Here is a 26,335-nt window from a genome sequence, read left to right on the forward strand (position 1 = left end):
CCACTTAATTAAATATTGGATAGACGTCCCTCATCTTCTACTATCTAGAATCTTCTCCACCTCGTATTCCTCATTCCCATCCACTAAAACTGGAGAAGGTGGGGAAGCATCACGGCCAGGAAATTTATTAGAAACAGCTTTCTTTAAACAGAACAGATGAAAGACAGGATGAACATGTAGAGAATCTGGAAGAACTAGCTTGTAGGCCACTGGATTTATTTGTCTCTCGACTGGGAAAGGACCAATAAACTTAGGCCCAAGCTTTTTGGAGGGGCAGCGGAGTTTTAGGTTTGCTGTAGATAACCACACCAATTGCCCAGGAACCAGAACCGACTCCTGACTGCGATGACGATCAGCAAACTTCTTGTTTCTGATTTGAGCTTGTTCTAAAGTCTCCTGCAATTTCTTGAAATTGTCTGTTAATTGATGGATCCTTTCCTGTATACAAGGTACATTGGAGCAAGGTTTAACAATAGGTTGAAAAGTTGGGTGATAACCATAATTCGCGTAGAATGGTGATTGATTGATAGTGGAGTGAACAGTATTGTTATAGGCGAACTGTGCGGTGGCTAGCAAAGAAGCCCAGTCATCCTGTGAAGCTGAAGTGAAACACCGGAGGTACTGCTCAAGAGTCTGGTTAGTTCTCTCTGTTTGCCCGTTGGACTGTGGATGGTAACCGGATGATAGAGAAACATTAATTCCTAAATTCTTGCAAAGTTCTCGCCAAAACTTTGACGTAAATTGGACCCCCCGGTCAGAAACTATGTCGGAGGGAAGCCCATGGAGTCTCACTACTTCTTTGAGAAAGACCTTGGCGGTCTCTGCAGCTGTGGGAATACTTTTGAGAGGAAGAAAATGGGCCATCTTGTGAGATGATCAACCACTACTAGGATGGCAGTGTAGCCTTCAGAAGGAGGAAGTTCCACGATGAAATCTAGAGCAATATTATCCCAAGGACGAGTAGGCACAGGTAAAGGGTTGAGAAGGCCCCACGGCTTGCTACGGGAGCTCTTGGATCGAGCACATCTTTCACAAGACTGGACATACTGGCGGCAATCCATTGCCATTTCTGGCCACCAGAAAGTTCTCTGAAAAAGCTCCTGGGTCTTGTTTACGCCAAAATGACCAGACAGCTTCTCATCATGGCAGGCTTTCAGGACCGGAAGTCGTGCTTCGGGCGGTACAAACAGTTTATCCTTGAAGTAAAATAATTTATCTTTGGCAATCAATCCCGGAGGCAAATGAGAACTGGATGCAGACTGTCTAATGAGGTCGAGGAGACATGGTTGCAGTAACAGGAAATGCTGTGGAGCAAGAATAGTCTCTGGAACTTGATCGGGAGTAGACTCTATCTCAAACATGCGGGACAAGGCGTCTGGTTTGATGTTCTTGTCCCCTGGACGGAACGTCACATGAAAATTGAATCGGGAAAAGAAAAGAGACCATCTGGCCTGGCGAGGTTTCAATCGTTTTGCTGTCCGGAGGTACTCAAGGTTCTTATGGTCGGTGAAGATAAGAATAGGTTGTTCAGCACCCTCAAGTAAGTATCGCCACTCTTCCAAAGCTGCTTTGATGGCCAAGAGTTCTCGGTCTGCCTCATCATAATTTCGTTCTGACTCGGAAAGCTTTCTGGAGAAAAAGGCAACCGGATGGAGGAAAGAACTAGGACCAAAACGTTGTGACAAGATTGCTCCGATGGCTACTTCAGAGGCGTCTACCTCCAGTTCAAAAGCCTTGGTAGGATCGGCATGTCTCAGGATAGGTGCGGACGTAAAACAAGCCTTTAATAGTTCGAATGCAGATTGGGCTTCTGGAGACCAACGAAACAGAAAACACGAGTACTGGTCAACTGAGTAATTGGTGCAACAATGCGTGAAAAATTCTGAATGAATCTCCTGTAGAACTTAGCGAATCCGATGAACCGTTGAACAGCTTTTCGGTCAGTAGGGACAGGCCATTCCAGAATGGCTGAGACCTTTTGATTGTCCATCTCCATGCCTTGGGAAGAAATCTTGAGACCCAGGAAATGAATACTCTCCTTATCGAATTCACACTTTTCTGGCTTTGCGTATAGTCCATGAACACGAAGGTGTGCAAGAATCTTCCTGACATGAACTCGGTGTTCCTCGAGGGAAGAAGAGAAGATAAGTATATCGTCCAGGTACACCACCATAAAGTTATCGATAAAGTCCCTGAAGACGTCATTAACGAAATGTTGAAATGTTGCAGGGGCATTACATAGGCCGAAAGGCATCACCAGATATTCAAAGTGTCCGAACCTGGAGCGAAAAGCAGTCTTCCACTCATCTCCGGCACTGACTCTGACCAAGTTGTAAGCTCCCCGAAGATCCAGTTTTGAGAAGACCCGGGCAGTACGAAGTCTTTGTAACAAGTCTGGCATGAGTGGCAAAGGATAACGGTTCTTAATTGTGATATTATTCATCTCTCGATAGTCGATACAGGGCCTTAAAGAACCATCTTTCTTCTCCACAAAGAAGATACCCGCTCCAGCAGGTGAGGTAGAGGGTCGAATGAAGCCCTTTTTGAGATTTTCCTCAATATAGTCCTTAAGTACCTTAGATTCTGGTTCAGAGAGAGGATAAATTCTTCCAAAAGGCAGGGCCGGTTTAAGCAACAATGGGGCCCCAGGGCAAAATAAACCTGGGGGTCCCCCAACATATACCCCGGAACAAAAATCGGCATTAGGGGACCTTTTTTGCAGCTGGTATAGTCAGGGTGTGAAGTCCCAATCGGTCGGAGCTCCACATTCTGGCTATCCCAGCCTGCATGGGGGACAAGGGGTTAAAAAGTTTCAGGAGGGGGGACCCCACATAATTTTTTTTTTTTTAATTCCCACACTCTAAACATAAAAAAAAAAAATTGGGAAAATAGGAAAAAATGCCAGGGATCTTCATACAGCCATATTGCGGCTTTATAGCGATCCCTGGCCAAAGCGCTGCGGCTGCGTATAGACCCCCTGGAAACCCCATCAGGAAATTTATTGCGCTTTCGTTTGATGTATGTAAAATTACACTACCGTTAGGTTTGCTACTAAAAGTGACATTTACCGCATTTAAAACTATACTTTTTTCCTTCTAAACTTTAAAATCGATTTTCTCAAAAACTATAAGGTCTTTTTGAAAAATTGTTTTTTCCTCTTATTCCTAATGAGCTCCTTAACATATCCTGCAAATTTAGGGTTTGTAGCATGTTAGGGGGATTTGCTATTAACCATTAAAGTCGACAGGTTTTTAAATGTGTTTTTTTTTCCTTTGAAACTTTAAAATCGATTTTCTCAAAAACTATAAGGCCGATTTGAAAAAAAATGTTTTCCTCTTGTAGCCACTGGGGGCCCCTACAAGCTCTGGGGCCCTGGGGCAGCTGCCTCCTTTGCCTTAATGGTAGCGCCGGCCCTGCCAAAAGGTATGGCTGCACCTTGCTGCAGATCAATAGGGCAGTCGTAGATACGATGAGGAGGAAGAACATCAGCTCCTTTCTTATCAAAAACGTCTAAGAAATCATGGTAGGCAGAAGGAATGAGATGACTTCTCTCAGATTCCAAACAAAAAAGGCTCCCTGCTCGGGAAAAACAAAAACGGGAACAGTAACTTGAGTGAAAGCTGACTTCACCCGTACTCCAGTTAATCATAGGATTGTGGGTGCTCAGCCAGGGCATGCCCAGAATGACTGGAAACAGAGGTGATGGGAGTAAATCAAAACTCAGATACTCCTGATGTTCTTTGAAGATGGTCACAAGCAGGGGATAAGTCTCTGAGGTAATGGGTCCAGAATGAATAGCTGACCCATCCGCCAACTGAATGGAGAGAGGACGGGACTTGTTGCGGATAGGAAGCTGGAGTTGCTGGGCCAACTGGAGGTCAAGGAAACAGGAACAAGCACCGGAGTCAAGGATGGCCTTGATCCTTACGATCTCTCCTCGAGGTCCCTGCAACGAGAGGGTAAGAGGGACATGAGAAGAGGCAGGCAGGAACGGAACCTTGTTCGTCGAAGCTGAGGACACAAGCTTACCCGAAGGTCTCACTGGGCAGTTCACACGGAAGTGTCCCGGGGCACCACAGTAAAGACAGAAGTTGGCAGTACGTCTGCGTATACGTTCTTCCTGGGAGATCGCAGGTCGGGCTAAACCCAGCTGCATGGGTTCAGGTATGTCCAGAGCAGTGGCGGCTCCAGGAAATTTTTTTAGGGGGTGCTATGCAGGTGCTGGACCAATTTCCGGGGGAGCTGACGACCTGCGGCGCGCGAAGCGCGCCGCGCCAAAAATGGGTGTGGCCACAACCTGCGGCGCGCGAAGCGCGCCGCGGCGAAAAAATGGGCGTGGTCATGACCGGATGAGGGCGGGGCTAACTGTAATTTAAAGTGAACCCAGGGTGAGAGTGATATGGTGGCTGCCATATTTATTTCCTTTTAAACAATACTAGTTGCCTGGCAGCCCTGCTGATCTATTTGGCTGTAGTAGTGAACTGAATTACACCAGAAACAAGCCATGCAGCTAATCTTGTCAGTTCTGACAATATTGTCAGAAACCCCTGACCTGCTGCATGCTTGTTCAGGGTCTATGGTTGAAAGAATAAGAGGCAGAGGACCAGCACGGCAGCCAGGCAACTGGTATTGCTTAAAGGGAGATAAATATGGCAGCCTCAATATTATTCTCACCTCGGGTTCCCTTTAAAAGTGCAACGCAAAGACAGAGGGCCCAAGTTTTGGTGACCCTTTTCCCAGAAAATTCACATAATTGTGCAGGTTTTCTCAAGAAAATACACGTAATGTGAGCAGATTTTAACAAAAAACACGTCCAATGACCCCAATATGCACAATCGTTATCAGATATGGCCCCAATATGCACAATCGTTATCAGATATGGCCCCAATATGCACAATCGTTATCAGATATGGCCCCAATATGCACAATCGTTATCAGATATAGCCCCAATATGCACAATCGGTAGCAGATATGACCCCAATATGCACAATCGTTAGCAGATATGACCCCAATATGCACAATCGTTATCAGATATGGCCCCAATATGCACAATCGTTATCAGATATGGCCCCAATATGCACAATCGGTAGCAGATATGGTCCCAATATGCACAATCGGTAGCAGATATGGTCCCAATATGCACAATCGGTAGCAGATATGGTCCCAATATGCACAATCGGTGGCAGATATGGTCCCAATATGCACAATCGGTGGCAGATATGGTCCCAATATGCACAATCGGTGGCAGATATGGTCCCAATATGCACAATCGGTGGCAGATATGGTCCCAATATGCACAATCGGTGGCAGATATGGTCCCAATATGCACAATCGGTGGCAGATATGGTCCCAATATGCACAATCGGTGGCAGATATGGTCCCAATATGCACAATCGGTGGCAGATATGGTCCCAATATGCACAATCGGTGGCAGATATGGTCCCAATATGCACAATCGGTGGCAGATATGGTCCCAATATGCACAATCGGTGGCAGATATGGTCCCAATATGCACAATCGGTGGCAGATATGGTCCCAATATGCACAATCGGTAGCAGATATGGCCCCAATATGCACAATCGGTAGCAGATATGACCCCAATATGCACAATCGGTAGCAGATATGACCCCAATATGCACAATCGGTAGCAGATATGACCCCAATATGCACAATCGGTAGCAGATATGACCCCAATATGCACAATCGGTAGCAGATATGACCCCAATATGCACAATCGGTAGCAGATATGACCCCAATATGCACAATCGGTAGCAGATATGACCCCAATATGCACAATCGGTAGCAGATATGACCCCAATATGCACAATCGGTAGCAGAAATGACCCCAATATGCACAATCGGTAGCAGAAATGACCCCAATATGCACAATCGGTAGCAGAAATGACCCCAATATGCACAATCGGTAGCAGAAATGACCCCAACATGCACAATCGGTAGCAGATATCGCCCCAATATGCACAATCCGTAGCAGATATGACCCCAATATGCACAATCCGTGGCAGATATGACCCCAATATGCACAATCCGTGGCAGATATGCAGTGGCGGCGCCAGGGGGGTGCTTGGGGGTGCTCGAGCACCCCCTAGAATTGTCCAAGCACCCCCAAAGCACCCCCTGGAGTGAACTGACTTCAGGCGTCTAAAAGACGCCAAGTCAGTTCACACACCGGCAGCACGGAGCAGCAGGCAGGGCTACGGTAAGATGGCCGCCCGGAGCCCTGTTCTGCAGACTTCGGGCGGCCATTTTCCCGTAGCCCTGCTCTCTGCATGCAGGCAGGAAGTCTCGTCGTGACGTCGGGAAGGAAGAGGATCGTGGGCGCGCGGGCGCTGCGCGCCACAAGGAGGTCGGGACAGGAGGTCGGGAAAGAAGGTCTTCTGGCTGTAGGTGAGTAAATGGGTTTTTCTTTTCTTTTTCAGGTGATGCGGATTGTGCATATTGGGGTCATATCTGCTACGGATTGTGCATATTGGGGTCATATCTGCCACGGATTGTGCATATTGGGGTCATATCTGCCACGGATTGTGCATATTGGGGTCATATCTGCCACGGATTGTGCATATTGGGGTCATATCTGCCACGGATTGTGCATATTGGGGTCATATCTGCTACGGATTGTGCATATTGGGGTCATATCTGCTACGGATTGTGCATATTGGGGCGATATCTGCTACCGATTGTGCATGTTGGGGTCATTTCTGCTACCGATTGTGCATATTGGGACCATATCTGCCACCGATTGTGCATATTGGGACCATATCTGCCACCGATTGTGCATATTGGGACCATATCTGCTACCGATTGTGCATATTGGGACCATATCTGCTACCGATTGTGCATATTGGGACCATATCTGCTACCGATTGTGCATATTGGGGCCATATCTGATAACGATTGTGCATATTGGGGTCATATCTGCTAACGATTGTGCATATTGGGGTCATATCTGCTACCGATTGTGCATATTGGGGCTATATCTGATAACGATTGTGCATATTGGGGCCATATCTGATAACGATTGTGCATATTGGGGCCATATCTGATAACGATTGTGCATATTGGGGCCATATCTGATAACGATTGTGCATATTGGGGTCATTGGACGTGTTTTTTGTTAAAATCTGCTCACATTACGTGTATTTTCTTGAGAAAACCTGCACAATTATGTGAATTTTCTGGGAAAAGGGTCACCAAAACTTGGGCCCTCTGTCTTTGCGTTGCACTTTTAAAGGGAACCCGAGGTGAGAATAATATTGAGGCTGCCATATTTATCTCCCTTTAAGCAATACCAGTTGCCTGGCTGCCGTGCTGGTCCTCTGCCTCTTATTCTTTCAACCATAGACCCTGAACAAGCATGCAGCAGGTCAGGGGTTTCTGACAATATTGTCAGAACTGACAAGATTAGCTGCATGGCTTGTTTCTGGTGTAATTCAGTTCACTACTACAGCCAAATAGATCAGCAGGGCTGCCAGGCAACTAGTATTGTTTAAAAGGAAATAAATATGGCAGCCACCATATCACTCTCACCCTGGGTTCACTTTAAATTACAGTTAGCCCCGCCCTCATCCGGTCATGACCACGCCCATTTTTTCGCCGCGGCGCGCTTCGCGCGCCGCAGGTTGTGGCCACACCCATTTTTGGCGCGGCGCGCTTCGCGCGCCGCAGGTCGTCAGCTCCCCCGGAAATTGGTCCAGCACCTGCATAGCACCCCCTAAAAAAATTTCCTGGAGCCGCCACTGCAGATATGACCCCAATATGCACAATCCGTGGCAGATATGACCCCAATATGCACAATCCGTGGCAGATATGACCCCAATATGCACAATCCGTAGCAGATATGACCCCAATATGCACAATCCGCATCACCTGAAAAAGAAAAGAAAAACCCATTTACTCACCTACAGCCAGAAGACCTTCTTTCCCGACCTCCCGTCCCGAGTCCCGACCTCATTGTGGCGCGCAGCGCCCGCGCGCCCACGATCCTCTTCCTTCCCGACGTCACGACGAGACTTCCTGCCTGCATGCAGAGAGCAGGGCTACGGGAAAATGGCCGCCCGAAGTCTGCAGAACAGGGCTCCGGGCGGCCATCTTACCGTAGCCCTGCCTGCTGCTCCGTGCTGCCGGTGTGTGAACTGACTTGGCGTCTTTTAGACGCCTGAAGTCAGTTCACTCCAGGGGGTGCTTTGGGGGTGCTTGGACAATTCTAGGGGGTGCTCGAGCACCCCCAAGCACCCCCCTGGCGCCGCCACTGGTCCAGAGCACTGGATGAAGTAGACGCCACAGGAACAGGCACTGCTGAGGGCACAGAAGGTGACCAGACTAGTCAGAAGGTACCAGACCTTTCTTGGCGTCTTTCACGTAATCTGCGGTCAATCTGAATGGAGAGACTGATAAGTTCTTTCAAAGTTGCAGGTACGCCCACTCTGGCCAGCTCATCTTTCAACTGTTCGGAAAGGCCTTGTCTAAATTGGAACTTGAGAGCTCCCTCGTTCCAAGTAGTATCTCCAGACCAGTGACGGAACTCAGTAACATAATCTTCCATCGGCCTCCTTCCTTGTCTGAGAGATTGTAATGCAGATTCTGCAGAGGCCCCACGACCAGGATCGTCATATAACTCTGCCATTGCTTCAAAAAAGGTTGTGGTGTCCGAAAGGGCTGGATGACGTTCCTCTACTAGTCGGAGTGCCCAGGCTTGGGGCTCCCCCTGGAGCAACGAGATGACGGCCCCAACCTTAATCTCTTCATTAAAGTAAGTTCTGGGTAACAGGGTGAAGTGAAGCTGACAGGCACTACGGAACAATCTGAACTTGGTGCGATCCCCCGTAAAGCGATCAGGTAGCGGCAGCTTAGGTTCTGGTCTGGGGATAGCAGCTGATTCAATCGGAGCTGGAGCTGGCAACACAACCGGGGCTGGAGCAGCGACTTGGGCAGGGGCAGCGATCTGGCCGTGCAGATGTTCCTGGATCTCATGATAGCCTCTTTGGACCTCCTCCACTGAGATACGTAACTGCGACACCAGTTCACACAGTAGATCCATCTGTGAAGACTCTTCTCTTGTGTCCATTCTGGCTGTTGGTTACTGTCATGATGCTGGGGTGCTGTTGACCTCCCCACTGCGGAGTGGACTACCTGAGCACAGAGTCTAAGTGACCACGGGTCTTCACCCACGACCCCTTGAGGGGGAAGCAGGACCACAACCCCTGGAGGGGGAAGTGGGTACTTCGCTGCCTAGTGCCCACCAGGTTGCGCTCAGAATAATCCCACAGTGGTTTGGAGAACAGAGGACACTACTATGAGGAGAAGGCAGGAGCAGGACTTCAAGCCGGGGTTCAGTAACAAGCCAAGGATCAGGGCAGGCGGCAGACTGGAATAACGAGGTCACAAGCCAAGGTCAGGGCAGGCGGATCAGGATCAGAAGTCGAGGTCACAAGCCAAAAGGTCAGGGCAGGCGGAGATCAGAGAGTCGTCAAAGTACAAGCCGGTGTCAATACAGGAATCAATCAGGATAATCAGCAGGATAATAGCAAACGCCACAAACTGTCAGAACCAACAGCACTGCCATTGAGGGCAGTGCTGCTTATATACTGTGGGAGATTGGTCTTGGCGCCAGAATTAACGCCTGCGCATGCGCAGTGCGCAGCACTCTATGCATGCATTCGTCTGCGCACGCGCGCGCAACAGTCCGCGCGCCGGAAACCATGTGGAAGAACTACAAGACCCAGCGTGCTCGCGCGCGCGGAAAGACACGCGCACGCGACCGCCGATGACCTCCAGGCAGGTGAGTGTGACAGAGAGTCAGCGATGTGTGCTTATGCCATTGCAGATGCCCCCCTGTGTACCTGTAATTACTGTACATATGGAGGCATGTGAAGAGTGCCAAAGCAGTGCAATACGGTGACACAAAAATCTGCCCAACAGGGGCTGGTGCAGAAAGAGATGCAGGGAGTGAGAAACCCTGTAAGAGTGAAAAACTCATGCACTTGGATGCATGTAAATAAAGTGCCAAGGATGCAAAGACGTACCGGATGCCCAATGGGGCAGATGTGCAATGAGGACACCGTAGTGCCTCGAAAGAGAGAAGAAAGAGTGTACAATCCAAGTGGAGAAAGGGCAACTCACCAATGCGATGGAGGAAGAGGGAGCGCGGTGTTGGCCCTGACAATCCAAGTGGAGAAAGGGCAACTCACCAATGCGATGGAGGAAGAGGGAGCGCAGTGTTGGCCCTGTCAGGTATGCCGTCATCAGGGCCAACACCCTCTCCCTCCATCGCATTGTTGAGTTGCCCTTTCTCCACTTGGATTGTCAGGGCCAACACCGCGCTCCCTCTTCCTCCATCGCATTGGTGAGTTGCCCTTTCTCCACTTGGATTGTCAGGGCCAACACTGCGCTCCCTCTTCCTCCATCGCATTGGTGAGTTGCCCTTTCTCCACTTGGATTGTCAGGGCCAACACCGCACTCCCTCTTCCTCCATCGCATTGGTGAGTTGCCCTTTCTCCACTTGGATTGTCAGGGCCAACACCGCGCTCCCTCTTCCTCCATCGCATTGGTGAGTTGCCCTTTCTCCACTTGGATTGTCAGGGCCAACACTGCGCTCCCTCTTCCTCCATCGCATTGGTGAGTTGCCCTTTCTCCACTTGGATTGTCAGGGCCAACACCGCGCTCCCTCTTCCTCCATCGCATTGGTGAGTTGCCCTTTCTCCACTTGGATTGTCAGGGCCAACACTGCGCTCCCTCTTCCTCCATCGCATTGGTGAGTTGCCCTTTCTCCACTTGGATTGTACACTCTCTCTTCTCTCTTTCAAGGCACTACGGTGTCCTCGTTGCACATCTGCCCCATTGGGCATCCGAGAACGTCTGGTCTTAGCATCCTTGGCACTTTATTTACATGCATCCAAGTGCATGAGTTTTTCACTCTTACAGGGTTTCTCACTCCCTGCCTCTCTCTCTGCACCAGCCCCTGTTGGGCAGATTTTTGTGTTACCGTATTGCACTGCTTTGGCACTCTTCACATGCCTCCATGTGTACAGTAATTACAGGTACACAGGGGGGCATCTGCAATGGCATAAGCACACATCACTGACTCTCCTTTGCTCTGTGTACATTTACAATTGTATCCTATATCAGTAGGTTGAGGCAGCAAGCGGGTATTATTCCATTCATTGAGTTATCGATGTATATTATTTATTATATGGTGTGAACCCTGGACATGCGTGTTTTAATTGTTTTTATTGGTTGTGAAACTTTAATACAATAAAGCTTATTTGTACTTTTTCAATGACTTGATGTGGTTCTGTGTTTGTGAGGAGATGTTCTTTTGATAGTTGTTTATTTCTGCTCTGCACATACTTTCCAGTCCTGTGTGTAACCCTTTGAATGCTGTTTTAGCAACAGAAAAAATGCTGGTTGTATATAATATGCTGTAAATAATTTTTAGAGCAAAGAAGTAATGTTGGGTTATATTCCGCTTTAAAGCATAGCAACAGCATACTGTTTAGCATATAGATCACCCTGAAGTTTCCATTACCATAGTTCAGTTCCTTGTATATTAGGCTTTTTTAATGTAAATATATAATTTGAGGAAATGAAGGGAACCTATGTGACCATGGTTGCTGCGCCTGGCCCTGAATGTGACCGTGGCCACAATGGTTCTGTGAGAAAACGCGGAAAAGCCGCCGCCAATACTCAGAGTGAGGCGGCTGATTCCGCGTTTGACATGGCAGTTGGGGCGCAGTCGGAGCGCGGAGAAACCGCTGCATGCTCTAACTACAGGGTGGCGGATTCCGCGTCCAATGCGGCTAGTTGCTCGCATAGGCCTGCTTCTCTCATAAAGGCGGAATGCGGAGGAAACGCCGCACGCTCAGACAGCGTGGCGGCGGATTCCGCATCCAATACAGTAGCAACATTACAACACATGACTGGTGTGGCTGGGACTGATAGTCCACACTGGTTTAGGAGGACGCGTGCGCGCGCAGAGAGGCAGGGCCTTTATGGCAGTCAGAGGAGGGTCAGCTGACCAGGCCGGGCAGCTGACAATTGCAGCAACTTTTATTGGTCCAGCACTTAGGGGAGGCGCTGGAGAGAGCTGGTGTATATATACTGGGTGCTGGTCATTTCTCCGGCGTCTGGCGTTGCGATCACTACGTGGTAGCACTCAGACCTTGTCAGTATCGGTGTTTATTAGTCAGTTTCCAAGGTGTTGACGGCCACGGATCTCACACCTTAGTCTAGGAATTCTGTACCATCTGTATTATTTGCATTATCTAGTTAGTCCCGGAGTGTGAGAATCTTGGAGCTCACACTCAAGCTTAGACATTGTTGATTATCTGTTATGACTTTCTGCATTCCTGACCATTCTCCTGATCTCTGATTTTGTACCTTGTATTTCTGATTCTCTGTTGCCGATACCTGACTAGTCTCTGGATTCTGTATCTACCTACTGTTTCTGTACTTTATCTGTCCGTGTGTTTACGACCTGGCTTGTCCGACCTCGAGAACTATCTCCCCTGTTAGGAGATAGTTCACAGATCTGTCAGTGACACTCCTCCACTGGTGTCACTCACGTTCTGTCCTTCCCACTGTCTCAGCCTGGCTCCGCCCCTTGGGGAGCAGCAGGCTTGTGGAAGGAAGCTAACCCGTCACAGTAGATCCTACTGTCTTGCTCCCATTCCCTGGGTGCTTTCCTCAAAGTATTACTGTTGCACCAAACACTCTCATCTCAGGTGTCCAGAGGTTAGTAGATAAATCTGATTATCGGTGATACTGCAGATCATCAATAATCGGGTATATTCTGCATTCTCGGTGATACTGCAGATCACCGATAATCAGACCCTCTCTGTGTTACACCGATCGTTACAGGTTCCCTTCATTTCCTCATTGGGGTAACAGCATCATACTTTCAATATCATTAGGCATTACCTAGTAATTGTAGCCATGGATGTCTTTCAAAGCAAGGAAAGCATCTAAGCCCCCTTTAAATGCAGGTAGAGTGTTTGCCATAACGACTTCCTGTGGCAATGCATTCCACATCTTAATCACTCTTACTGTAAAGAACCCTTTCCTAAATAAATGGCTAAAACGTTTCTCCTCCATGCGCAGATCATGTCCTCTAGTCCTTTGAGAAGGCCTAGGGACAAAAAGCTCATCCGCCAAGCTATTATATTGCCCTCTGATGTATTTATACATGTTAATTAGATCCCCTCTAAGACGTCTTTTCTCTTGACTAAATAAACCCAGTTTATCTAACCTTTCTTGGTAAGCGAGACCTTCCATCCCACGTATCAATTTTGTAGCTCGTCTCTGCACCTGCTCTAAAACTGCAATATCTTTTTTGTAATGTGGTGCCCAGAACTGAATTCCATATTCCAGATGTGGCCTTACTAGACAGTTAAACAGGGGCAATATTATGCTAGCATCTCGAGTTTTTATTTCCCTTTTAATGCATCCCAAAATTTTGTTCGCTTTAGCTGCAGCTGCTTGGCATTGAGTACGATTATTTAACTTGTTGTCGATGAGTACTCCTAAGTCCTTCTCCAAGTTTGATGTCCCCAACTGTATCCCATTTATTTTGTATGGTGCTAGACCATTGGTACGACCAAAATGCATGACTTTACATTTGTCAACATTGAACTTCATCTGCCATGTATGTGCCCATATAGCCATCCTATCCAGATCCTGTTGCAATATGACACTATCTTCCTGAGAGTTGATGATTCTGCACAATTTTGTATCATCTGCAAAAATAGCAACATTGCTCACTACTGCATCTACTAGGTCATTAATAAATAAATTGAAGAGCACTGGACCCAGTACAGACCCCTGTGGGACCCCACTGCTAACAGTCTCCCATTTTGAGTACGATCCATTGACCACAACTCTTTGTTTTCTGTCCATTAGCCAGTTCCCTATCCATGCACACAGACTCTTCCCCAGTCCTTGCATCCTCAACTTTTGCACCAGACTTCTGTGGGGAACAGTGTCGAAGGCCTTTGCAAAGTCCAAGTATATCACATCTACAGCATTCCCAATATCCATATTAGCATTCACTACCTCATAAAAGCTGAGCATGTTAGTCAAACAGGACCTGTCTTTAGTAAACCCATGTTGATGCTGAGAAATAAGATTATTTTCTACTATGAAGTCATGTATAGTATCTCTTAGTAACCCCTCAAGTAGTTTGCATACAACTGATGTTAAGCTTACAGGTCTATAATTTCCTGGATCAGATTTTTTGCCCTTCTTAAATAATGGGAAAACGTGGGCTGTACGCCAATCCACTGGGACTCTGCCAGTTGCAAGAGAGTCACAAAAGATAAGATAAAGGGGCTTAGCTATAACTGAACTTAATTCCCTTAGGACCCGAGGATGCATGCCATCCGGGCCAGGTGCCTTGTTTATTTTTAATTTATTTAGTCTTGCCTTTACTTCTTCCTGCGTTAAGTATTTAATATTACAGTTAGAAGATTGAGACTCTTCTGCCTCTGTAATTTGCAACAGTGCTGTTTCCTTTGTGAAGACAGAAGCAAAGAAAGCATTTAATAACTCTGCCTTACCTTGGTCATCCACCATTGAGTTCCCACCCTCATCCTTTAGGAGTCCTATACAGTCAACCTTTCTTTTTTTAGAGTTGATGTACTTGTAAAACTTTTTTGGGTTAGATTTGATATCCCTAGCGATTTGATTTTCAGCTTCGATCTTTGCCAGCCTAATTTCTTTTTTACAATTTTTATTGCACTCCTTATAATTGCTTAGTGCAGCCTCGGTCCCCTCCTGTTTTAGGACCTTATAGGCATTCTTTTTCCTCTTCATTTTATCTTTAACCTTTCTATTCATCCATAGAGGCCTTTCTTTATTCCTAGACATTTTGTTTCCATATGGGATATACATACTACAATATTATTGATTGAGAATAAGTTTAAAAGCTTGCCATTTCCCTTCAGTGTCCTCCCCTTGTAGTACATTATACCAGTTCACCAAACTTAGTGCCTGCCTAATTTGATTGAACTTTGCTTTTCTAAAATTCATAGTTTTAGTGGTCCCGCTGCCCCGTGGCCTATCAGTCACCAGATCAAACGTTATCATGTTGTGATCACTATTTCCCAAATGTTCTTGAACCTGCACATTTGATACATTATCTGGTCTATTAGAAATGATCAGATCCAGTAACGCATTCCCCCTAGTTGGTTCTGTTACCATTTGAGTCAAGTAATTGTCCTGTAGTGCTGCCAGAAATCTGCTGCTTTTACCAGAATGGGTAGCCTCAATACTCCAGTCAATGTCTGGAAAGTTGAAGTCGCCCATAACTATGACCTCATTTTTACTTGCAGCTTTTTCAATCTGCTGTAGTAATCGCAGTTCTGCAGCTTCATTAATAAGAGGTGGCCTGTAGCATACCCCAATAAGCAATTGGCAACTTTTATTTCCACCATGAATATTTACCCAAACGGACTCCACATCTTCGCAATCTTCTTCAATCTCATCGCTGAGGACAGCTGTAAAAGAATTCTTAACAAAGAGACAAACCCCTCCACCTTTTTTCCCTGTTCTATCCCTCCTAAACACATTGTATCCTTTTAAATTAGCTATCCAGTCATGGCTTTCATCCATCCATGTCTCGGTTATTCCCACAATGTCATAGCCTTTGTCATTCAGAATGAACTCTAGTTCGTCTATTTTATTTGCAAGGCTCCGAGCATTGGTTACCATGCACTTTATATTTTTACCACCACATTTACCAATTTTGTTTACACAAAATGGGCTACTTGAAGTTTTACCAACCTCCTTAATCTTTACACTGTCCCCACCCCCCTCTCCACCCCCATAATGTTAGGCTCCCACTGCTCCTTTTAGAATAGAATAGAATAGATTTTATTCGCCAAGTACTGGATCGTTCAAGGAATTATTGTTGGCAGTACAGAGCAGCAAACCTTCATGGACAGGAACATAGAGAATGGATAACAAGTTATAATACAATACAATACAATACAATGCAGTTAATCAATTTACAATGTGATTTGCACTTTGCAATACAGTTTACAAGACATTTCGCTAGTTGCGTAACTCAGAGTGGGTGGCTCGATGTGGAGAGGGGGGGGGGGTGGCTTAGTTTAGGGCCAGGACAGCTTGGGGAAAGAAAGAGTTTCAGTGTCTGGAGGTTCTGGTGGAGATGGTTCTGAAGCGGCGGTCCAATGGGACACAATTGAGGAAGCAGTTGCCGGGGTGGGAGGAGTCTGCTGCAATCCTAGCTGCTCTAGATTGTAGTCTGGACTAGTGCAGGAGGTCAAGAGGTGGGAGGGGGGATCCTATGATCTTCTCAGCGGATTTTATAACCCTCTGAAGTTTGAGTTTGTCTCTGGTGGAGGCCCCCGAGTACCATACGATGATGGAGGTGCAGAGGATGGACTCGATGGTGGAGGAGTAGAAGCGAGTTAGAAGTGCACGGGACATGCCAAACTTTTTCAGCTGACGCAGAAAGAACAATCGTTGTTGGGCCTTTTTTTTGCAGTCTGGAGAAGTTTTCGACTCACCTAAGGTTACTGGAGATTGTGGTACCCAGGAGGCGAGCACTGGGGACTCTGGCGACCTTGGAGCCCTCAAAGAGAACCGGGGGAGTGCAGGAGGGTTAATTCTGAAATCAATAAGCAGTTCAACAGTTTTAGTTGAGTTGAGGACGAGCTTATTTTCCTTACACCATTTGCAGATCCTCGCAATTTCCAGGTGGTAGGCTTGTTCACCACTCTTCTTGTCCACGAGGCCAATGATGGTGGTCATTTTTTTCGATTAGCGTCTCGTTCCTTATTCACCTTTGGTTCTTGTCACGTTCCAACTGTATGACAATCACTTTATTTCTCTTTGGTTTTGGTCTGTAGTCTCACATGTGGACGGAGGTGTAGCTAGGAATGTCAGCGCCCAGGGACAAAAATAGTTTGTGCGCCCATCTCTGGACAAAATGGGCGTGGCCACACATCAGAAAGTGGTCGTGGTGATGGGTGGAGTCAAATATGCAAATAGTGTTTAAGTAGCCATATGTGCCCTCTCCCCCCCCCCCCCTTTAGATATTCAGATGTGCCCCCTTCTGCTATTCAGATAGCCTGATGTGTCCACTTTAAATAGCCAAATGTGCCACCCTTTAGATAGCCAGATGTGCCCCCTTCCCCCCATTAGATAGCCAGATGTGCCCCTCCTATTGATAGCCAGATGTGCCCCCTTCCCCCCATTAGATAGCCAGATGTGCCCCTCCTATTGATAGCCAGATGTGCCCCATTTTTTCTGCTGCTGCTGCACTCCTGCACTCAGAGGAAGGGAGAGAAGCAGGGGGCCTTCAGGCAGCCAGCGAGCCACCTCTCATACACATGGGGTTGCAGCGACTGTGCTGAGCGCCCTCACAGTGCTGCCGCCGGGGACATATGTCCCCCCTTGCCCACTCATAGCTACGCCTCTGCATGTGGAGGTTTGTTTCTGGCACTTTTTCTTTTTTGGAGGCAGCTTCGAAATGAATAAAATCAAGCTTTATTTTGGAATAAGCCACGTACAAAACACCTCCTGATAAAATGATGCCTTATCCACTACTGATGGTATGAATATACATTTATAGAAAGATAAAATCCTGCTGATGCCCTTTTCATTGTCTTTCAGCATTGATGGTCAGTTTGAAGTGGCTTATTACGCCAACGTCCTGGTGTACAGTCACGGCTACATGTACTGGCTGCCGCCGGCCATCTTCAGAAGCACCTGCACCGTGGAGGTGACCTACTTCCCCTTCGACTGGCAGAACTGCTCCCTGGTGTTCAGGTGAGCAATCATTACCCCATGCAGGTCTATGCCGCCACCCACATACCTGAAATTCTCTGCTCACAGGTATAAATAGAGAGGCCACTACTGTGACGGTCGGGTTCACCGGCAGAAACACGCCATCTGCGCAATCATACAAAAATACGCACGAGATAGGAGTTGGAGAGCCCCTTTAATTCATTAGCCTGGCTTTTAGAAAATAAGTGTTCTTCCATCTCACAACCCCTGCACTGGGGGGATGTGAGTGTTTATGCTTCCTGAGAGCAGCAATAAGAGAAGCAGATCATGTAGCTGCAAGATCTACTTGAGAAGGCTTCTGATAAGAAGCAGGATACAGGGACGCATCGTAAAGTCACTAAGCGACCACATTCCTGCTCTAGCCTGATGAGAGTTATGACTTTTAATTTACCTTGATATGAAAGAATAAGTCATTCAGACATTTTACTAAATTAATCAGTTTTCCGTCGATACTAGCTATTTCAAAATTAACAAACAATTATTAAATATGATTTGTGTGTGGTTGGACCACTCAGCACATCCTTAACATCTTTCGAAAGCAAGCTACAGTGTGCTCCGCAGTGGAATACACCAATACACGCGTTTTTGTATCTGTGTAACACAGAGAACGCCAGAAGCGTGCCTGTTTCACTCGCTGTGGGTTATGGTCGGCTGTTGCCGAGTTATGACCATTTCAGTTATTGCATATTCTTTCTGTTTGTCATGACAGAGGGCGGGAGAAGGGTCCTATGGCATACACCACCCATCTCCTTTTACAACTCCGCCCTCTGACAGAGGAAGAATTGAAACAACACTGCTGGGCACAGAGGAGAGTCTTTTGTCCAGCCACCCATCTACCATCAAAGGATTGGCATGTCATTCATGGACTACACACACATAGATAACAACTAGAGTTTCTTAACTCTTCCTGTACTGGAAACCATTTTAGACTTATGTCTCTGCTCCCAATGTTTTATTTCTTAGCTGTACTACACATACAAATCATAATATCATATTTTTTTTTTTGCTTCAGTGTCTCTTTAACCACTTGAGGACTGCAGGGCTAAACCCCCCTAGTGATCAGGCAATTTTTAGCTAAATTGGCCACTGCAGCTTTAAGGCCAAGCTGCAGGGCCGCACAACTCAGCACACAAGTGATTCCCCCCCCCTTTTCTCCCCACCAACAGAGCTCTCTGTTGGTGGGGTCTGATCGCTCCCCCCATGTTTATTTTTTTTAAAATAAATATTATTGTTTTGTTTTTTTTCTTCAAAACCCCTGTTTCTTTAAGTTTATTCCCTCCCTCCCTCCCCACAGCCACCCAATTATGGCGATCGGCTGTCATAGGCTTCTGCCTATGAGAGCCGATCGCTCTCTTGTCCCCCATGGGGACAGCCGTGTCACACGGCTGTCCCCAGTGCAGCGCTGCTGCTCATCGCAGCGCTGCACCTAGTAAATAGAAGGCAAAGCACACCAAGCATTGCTTTTTTTAGAAGGAAGGCTTTTCGGTCTCTTTTGGTCCCCTATACGTTCCTAGTAGTTTGGGGTCACCCCGAGCTGCTTGGGTATAATTATAATGTGTTTTTTATGTTTTTTCCCAAACTACCTGGTTTGTTTGCAGATCAAAGACGTATAACGCTAACGAGGTCAATCTGCTCCTGGCTCTGAACGATGATGGAGATCTGTTGGAACGGGTGGACATTGATCCTGAAGCTTTTACAGGTAAAGCCATACCCCTCCTTTCCCAAGTGTCTGACGGAATATAGATTATGCATTGATTTTTTTGTGGTTTCTCTTCTTGTTTCACTTGCTTCCTCTTGCCGGACTCAGAGAATGGTGAGTGGGCGATAAAGCACTGCCCAGCTTGGAAGTTCCTCGACAGCCGCTACAAACATGAGGACCTCGAATATCAGGAGATCATCTTTGGCCTCGTCATTCAGAGGAAGCCTCTGTTCTACATCGTCAATATCATTGTGCCCTGCGTCCTCATCTCCTCTCTGGTGGTGCTGGTCTATTTCCTGCCAGCCAAGGGTAAGATCAGTATCATCAGGGCCGGCGCTACCATTTGGGCAACCTGAGAAGTTGACCCAGGACCAGAACCCCAAACCAGCTGCCGGAGCTGCCGGGCCCCCCACCCCCAGGTCACTAGGGATGGTTGGAAATGCTGGTTTTCCGATTTCCGCCAATGCTGATTACCGATTTGGCATATTTCTGCATTAATAAAGCTGGTTGAAAACTGAAAGGGGGGGGATATACTATTATGTGTACAGCCGAGATACACTTTCACATTCACTGATTGGCCAAATACTTCCGAATTCTCTGACTGGCCAAATACTTCCGAGTCGGAACTTCGGAAGCATTGGACCAATGAGACCATGTCAAATTAAGTGATTATAGACCAAACACAAGTTTCGGGTACTACCTAGTATTTCCAAATCGTGTGGTTGGCCTAAAATTCCCATGGTATTCCGACAACCACTGTAAAACTTGTGCATTCTATGATTGGTTGAAGGATCGGGGGAAGCCTCTGAACCATCACGAAACTTCCCCCTGGTGGCGTAAGCTTCTACATTTTTTTAAGTGCTTCATGTGTACTTTAAAGTGTAACGGGTAGTAGTCAGGCATAAAATCAGAAATCAATTATTTATTTTAATCTGGTAAACAAGTAATAAGGATGCTAACCAGGCAATCCAAACGTTAAAATCACTATTACTTTTCTTTTTGATAAATGATCATTCCCCAGTTTACCTGACTCTTATTTGGTATATTGCCGCACAAAGGAAGTTGCAGGGCATGCTGGGTTGTCCTTTTATGCTGCTATACTTCCCCCACAGACTTAAAGCGCTATAAAACCCTAACATAATATGCAATAAAAACATGTTTTCCTACTTTTTATATGCCATACGGTTATCAGATTTGCTTTTGTGCATAAGTATTATTATTAATTTAGAAACGATACGTTCCCAAAGTACACGTTTTTTGCTCCGAGAGCTGACTTTGCATTTTATTTATAACTGTTTTATTCATGTTCTACCATAAGCAGAAATGCTTTCTGATTGTCTGACTTTGTTCAGCAGAGCCTGCAGTGTAAGAGAAGTGTTTTATTCACATTCCTCACTTGATACAATTCAATACAAGATAACATTATCTCCACTTCGGATGCGTCCAACTTTGCTGGAAGGGAACTTCTAATTCCTGTGTGTAACCCTTTGAATTCTGTTCTAGTAAAAAAAAAATGCTGGTTGTATATAATATGCTAAATAATCTATTAGAGCAAAGAAGAAATGCTGGGCATCCTTCCGCTTTAACTAATGCAGCCTGATTGGCTGAAGCCTCTTTCCCTCCTGTTTTTCCCTCCTACACCTCTGTTCCTTTCTGATTGGCCAGTATGTCTCATGCTGAGATAATGCCCTTTCTGTAGTTGAGGCATACACAACCAGGCAGAGAAGAGTAAGGAAGGAAATGACATCAGGATTGGCTTCAAAATAGCCACACTTAAAATGGGAAATGCTAAGAAGGATTTTCTCTTTTTTTACTGTACAAAAATCACTAAAATCAAACCGTGGACAGTGCAATACATATGTTATGTAAGTAGAGCAAGTATTTATTTACTTACTGTATATATGTGAGTTTTTTTTCTGAGATAGTATGGCTGACAACTCCTTTTTAAAAAGGACCTTAAACTCTTCCACAGGAGAGAAGGAAAACACAGAGAAACCCACCCTGTTTGTATTTAGAGATATCAGTCTGTGTAATTCTCCCTTATCTGCTAGTAATGAGCCACTGTAATTTGATCTGTCAGCTCTGTCTGATTTGGGTTTGTGCCATTCAGACAGGTTATATGCAAACACAGGAGGTTAACCATTTCTGTGCTCCCATGAAACCAGGAAGTAACTACACTGCAAAATCTTAGTAGGAGTTCTGTGGGCTGTAACAAGGAAATGTTTATCTGTAAAGGTTATCATGCTGTTGCTTATTTTTTAGAACAAAGAGGAAGTCCTGGGTTTAGGCCCCCTTGCACAGTGTCCTCTTGCTGGCCAGAGCTGTAGAATGTGTTTCTTTACCACAAATGAGTAGCCATTTTGCATTTATTGAGCTATTTTTTTTCCTTCTTCCAGCTGGCGGCCAGAAGTGTACGGTCTCTATCTCGGTCCTCCTGGCTCAGACTGTGTTCCTGTTCCTGATCGCTCAGAAGGTTCCCGAGACATCACTTAGCGTGCCCCTTATTGGCAAGTAAGCCTCCGTAGTTACCTTCCGATTAGCCAACTAACCGATGACTAGATTCAGCTGAAGGATATATAGGCAGGCTCTACTGCAGCCAGGTTTGCTTAATCTACACCTCACCATATACAGTACAGTATAATCACATTATAATAAGCTCTGATATAGTAAACATTTGGGTATAGTAAACTACCTCTCCAGGTCCTGGCCAATCTCCATTAAAAGTTTATGGTAGCAACGCCTGGTATAGTAAACTTTGATATAATAAAACTTCTGTTATAGTAAACATGTTTTTTGGCCTCTACGTGACGCTGACTCTGGAAATAGTAAACAGTGGGCAATGCATGCGTCACATCAGTGGGCGGTGCATGCGTCATGTCAGTGGGCGGAGCATACGTTGCATGTTAGTGTGACACCCATGGTCGGCTGCTCTCTTAAAGGCTGGTTGCAAGTCAGTTGATGCCTGATAACATTTGTAAGACAAGAAGAATGGCACTGACACTGGATATACAGTGCTGCACAAAAAAGCAGCCTGGGGAACATGAGGAATAATGCGAACATAAATAAAAGAGGATGCAGTGTGACTACTTCCACGTTTCACTGATAAAAGTATCACAGTCCTCGCACGGGATTGTACACACTCCCGGGTATCTCTTCCCTTGTTAGTGATGACGCTCTTGGTAGCGTGAGGAGCGCAGTACAGGCTACTTTCACCAGTAGTGCAGATCAGAACAGGCCTACTCGCTGCAAAACTAAGGAGAGTGGAGAGGAGAGTGCTAAGTCCCGCCTACGGAGATATCGGAGCCACTCGCTTTACAGATGCGAGTGGCTTATCATAATTGGCTGCATTTTGAAGATGGCTTCATGATTAGCTCAAGTGTGAGCAGAAAGTTTTGTAGGAAATGTGCTGCAAGTGCCGCCCGCAGAGGTATTGGAGCCACTCACAGGAATGGCTGCCTCTACCAGCAATTTGTCTAGCCTTGTGGTCCACCAAATGTGCAAGTGCTTCTCCTGTACTTCCAATGGGAGGAGAGAGTTGCTCCTTTGCAGCAGACAATGTACCAGGCAATCCTGGGCCATTTCTAGGACCATTTCTGATATAGTGAACTTCTGATATAATAAACCACTTTTCCCAGCCCTTTGGAGTTTACAAGATTACGAGATTGGAGTTTACGAGATTATGCAGTACTTATTTTACACAGTAAAGTGGTCAACAAGAAGCTTAACGACCGGTTTCTCTGGCAGGTACCTGATCTTTGTGATGATCGTCTCCACCCTTATCGTCCTTAGCTGTGTCGTCGTTTTGAACGTTTCTCTGAGGACGCCCAGCACCCATGACTTAACTACGGCTGTAAAACATGTGAGACAACAGTTTATTTTCCCAAAGTGATGATATCGTTTATTTGGTCCACTCTGCCTTGTGGAATGGTGGAACTGTTTGTGATCTAAGTAGGAGTACTGACCAAGAGGGGCCTCTACGCATTGTATGTATCTATGCAAAATACTTCAAAGTTTTCGCAAGCTGAAAAATCTGCCCTTTATAGAGAATCTGAGACTAATAGAACATAAGGATTTATACTTACCTAGGGCTTCCTCCAGCCCGCTGTAGGCCGTCTGCTCGATTGCCATTTCCAGGTCCCCTCTCTTCTCCAGCCAGGTTGTGGGCCACTGCTGGGCCCAAGAGCATTCTGCCACGATTACAGTCTTAGCAAGCTGCACATGCCCATCCCGGCCACGGCAGTGTGATTGGGGGACATGTGTGTCTGGGACTGCACATGTGCAGTAGGGATGATTAATGGTATGCAAATACTCCTGGGTTTATGCAAATTTATGTACATTTTTATGCAACTATATGCAGCTTGAAAATGGACCAATCAATTTTAACCTGGGTGGGAAAATTATTGTTCCATTTTCGAGCTGCATTTATTTGCATAGAATTTTACATACATTTGCATAAACTCTGAAGTATTTGCATATCATTGATCATCCTTAATGTGCAGTGGCCCCCGACTGGGCCAGTCAGAGAATTTACCAAGCCAGAATAGGAGGATGGCGATTGAGCAGACGGCCTACAGGGGGATGGAGGAAGACCTAGGTAAGTATAAATCCTCTATTGTATTCTATTCATCTCAGGTTCTCTTTAACTAGCTGTAGGGATAGAAGTGGTCGTTGAACGTACTGGGCACATATGCAATTCACTTTTTCACCTGAGTTTTCTCCTAGGAGATAGTTTTTCATTTCCTCTTTAAAATAACTTTCCAGCATTTTTCAACTAAAAAAAAAAAGTACCAAAGAGTAGGCGAAAAAGTACCATCAAAATAATTTTGAGTATTTTCTCTGCCTTTTGGTGACATCAAAGGTATTTAACTGACAAGCTTAAAAATATCACCTAGGAGAAAACTTAGGAGAAAAAGTGAATTGCATACGGCCCCAATGTCTGAATGGTTGGTCTACGAAGAATGTGCAAAGGGTTAATTACTTTTGCTAAGAAGGAAAAGGTGAACACCCATGGCTTTCAGCACACAGTAAGGGCTGGTTCAGACGAACATCTGCGTGGCATCGCATTTGGGGGCGTTGTGGTGGCTGCACGGTCAGGCTTTCAGTAGCCTTCACGTTGTGTTCCGATGCGGTTGCGTTTTTTGTTCCCCTAGGAGGACATTAGCCATCGCGGTTGGCCGCCCCCTGGAAGCTACATGTCGCTTCCAGGGGCAGCTCGAACGCTCGCGAAAATTGGGACCCGAACGCCGCGATCGTGCAAAGGCGCGCAAAGGCTCAGTGTAAACGCTCCCATTCACTTGAATGGGAGCGTTTACTGCGACTTTCCGAACGCTAGCGGTACAACGCTCCGCAAGCGTCCGTCTGAACCAGCCCTTAGTGTAGACTGAAATGTATTATTTCATGAATTTCTGTGTATTTTTTGCAATAACGATTCCATCCAGAATTATGATATTGTGGGTAATCTTGATTTCACATAATTTTTGCAAATCACACGAAATCACGTTCAAGGATTCCAACTAACGTTGGCCTTATTTGGAACGACGATCGCGGTAAGCATGCCACATGTCTACTGAGTAGTGATAAGCAAGTTTGACTTTTTTTTTATTTTGCCATAATTTTTGCACAAATGACAATACTTGGGAAATTCTGTGGTATGAAAAAACACATTTTCACACTAATACATTGAAGTGATGTCCCTCAGTGATGCAGTGATGTTACATCCTAGGCTGTTTAGATATGCGCAATTCTCCCCCCCAAGCATTCTGGCTTTTACCAAGCAGGTATTATTTTCGCTGGCTTTGGAACTCTCAGTAAACAAACATTCCGCAGATCTGCACTCAAAAGGACTAAAGATGCCTCCATCTGTAAATTGGGGCCAGGATATATTTTACAAAGGGCAAACCCTGAGGGCTAGTTGAAAGCAAAAATTCTTAGCAGAATTGTAACCTATTGTGAACGTATATTGCATGGGCGTAACAATCACCCCTGCGACCCCTGACATCGCTGAGGGGCCCAGAGGCTTTGGTGGGGCCCCTCCTCCATTTACCCAACCGCAAGTGCAGCCAATTAGAAAAGAAACCTCCCCGTTTACTAGCAGTTTTCCTTCGGGCTCTGGAGGAAACAGCCGAGCCCGATCAGCTCCGCTCTACTGCGCATGTGCAGACACCTCGCACCTGCGGATCTTCAGCGGCTGACAGCGCTGGAAGAGAGGGACGGAGGAGTACTTCCAAAGAGGAGCGGATCTGTACTGCGCACACACAGGTCCGGGGTCCCGCAAAGCGGATGTGCCTATCTTTGGAAGCACTCAGGGACGGGAGTGCTTCTGAAGCCTGCCGAGGAGTCTTGATGGTGCATAAGTTCACCAGAGGACATCAGTGGAATGAGGGGATGGATAGAGGACCAGGAAGGCACTATATGGGATCCAGAACCTTCCCTCTTCATAGGTGAGTATCTAACCAGTGAGTATCTAACCTGAAGCAAGTTTCCTTGCTTCAGATTTGCTTTAAAGGGTACCTGAGATGAGTGAGTGAGTGTAAAAATATCTTCTACATACCTAGGGCTTCCTCCAGATCCCTTCAGGCTGATGGGTTCCTTACCTTCTACCTTCGTCGCCTGGATCCCCTCCGGTAGGCGGCCCGGTAACTTCGCCAGTCGGCAGCAGTCGGCGCAGGTGCAAAATACTCCTGATGATGGGAGTATAATAGGGCGCGCGTGGCCGGGCCCCGCATGCACAGTAAGCCCCGACTGGCGAACTTACCGGGCCACCTACCAGAGGATCCAGGCAGCAGAGGAGGACAGCGAGGGACCAATCAGCCT

At 46.4% G+C, this 26,335-nt stretch overlaps 1 protein-coding gene across 4 annotated transcripts in view; it reads left to right on the plus strand.

The window, feature by feature from the left end:
- LOC137562525 (acetylcholine receptor subunit epsilon-like) overlaps positions 1–26,335 on the plus strand; it is a 54,094-nt gene that overhangs the window by 19,760 nt on the left and 7,999 nt on the right. For 3 of the 4 annotated variants that reach the window (XR_011030129.1, XM_068273937.1, XM_068273938.1), the window contains exons 5-9: positions 17,650–17,805; positions 19,422–19,522; positions 19,631–19,831; positions 21,919–22,033; positions 23,267–23,381. Coding sequence is in view for 3 of the 4 variants with exons in the window: in XM_068273937.1 (XP_068130038.1) it covers positions 17,650–17,805; positions 19,422–19,522; positions 19,631–19,831; positions 21,919–22,033; positions 23,267–23,381 (688 nt within the window). In the remaining variant the exon portion in view is untranslated. The remainder of the gene's footprint in view (positions 1–17,649; positions 17,806–19,421; positions 19,523–19,630; positions 19,832–21,918; positions 22,034–23,266; positions 23,382–26,335) is intronic. The other variant, XM_068273939.1, reaches the window with a different exon arrangement.

This window comes from Hyperolius riggenbachi, chromosome 3, assembly GCF_040937935.1.
Source record: "Hyperolius riggenbachi isolate aHypRig1 chromosome 3, aHypRig1.pri, whole genome shotgun sequence".
NCBI lineage: Eukaryota > Metazoa > Chordata > Amphibia > Anura > Hyperoliidae > Hyperolius > Hyperolius riggenbachi.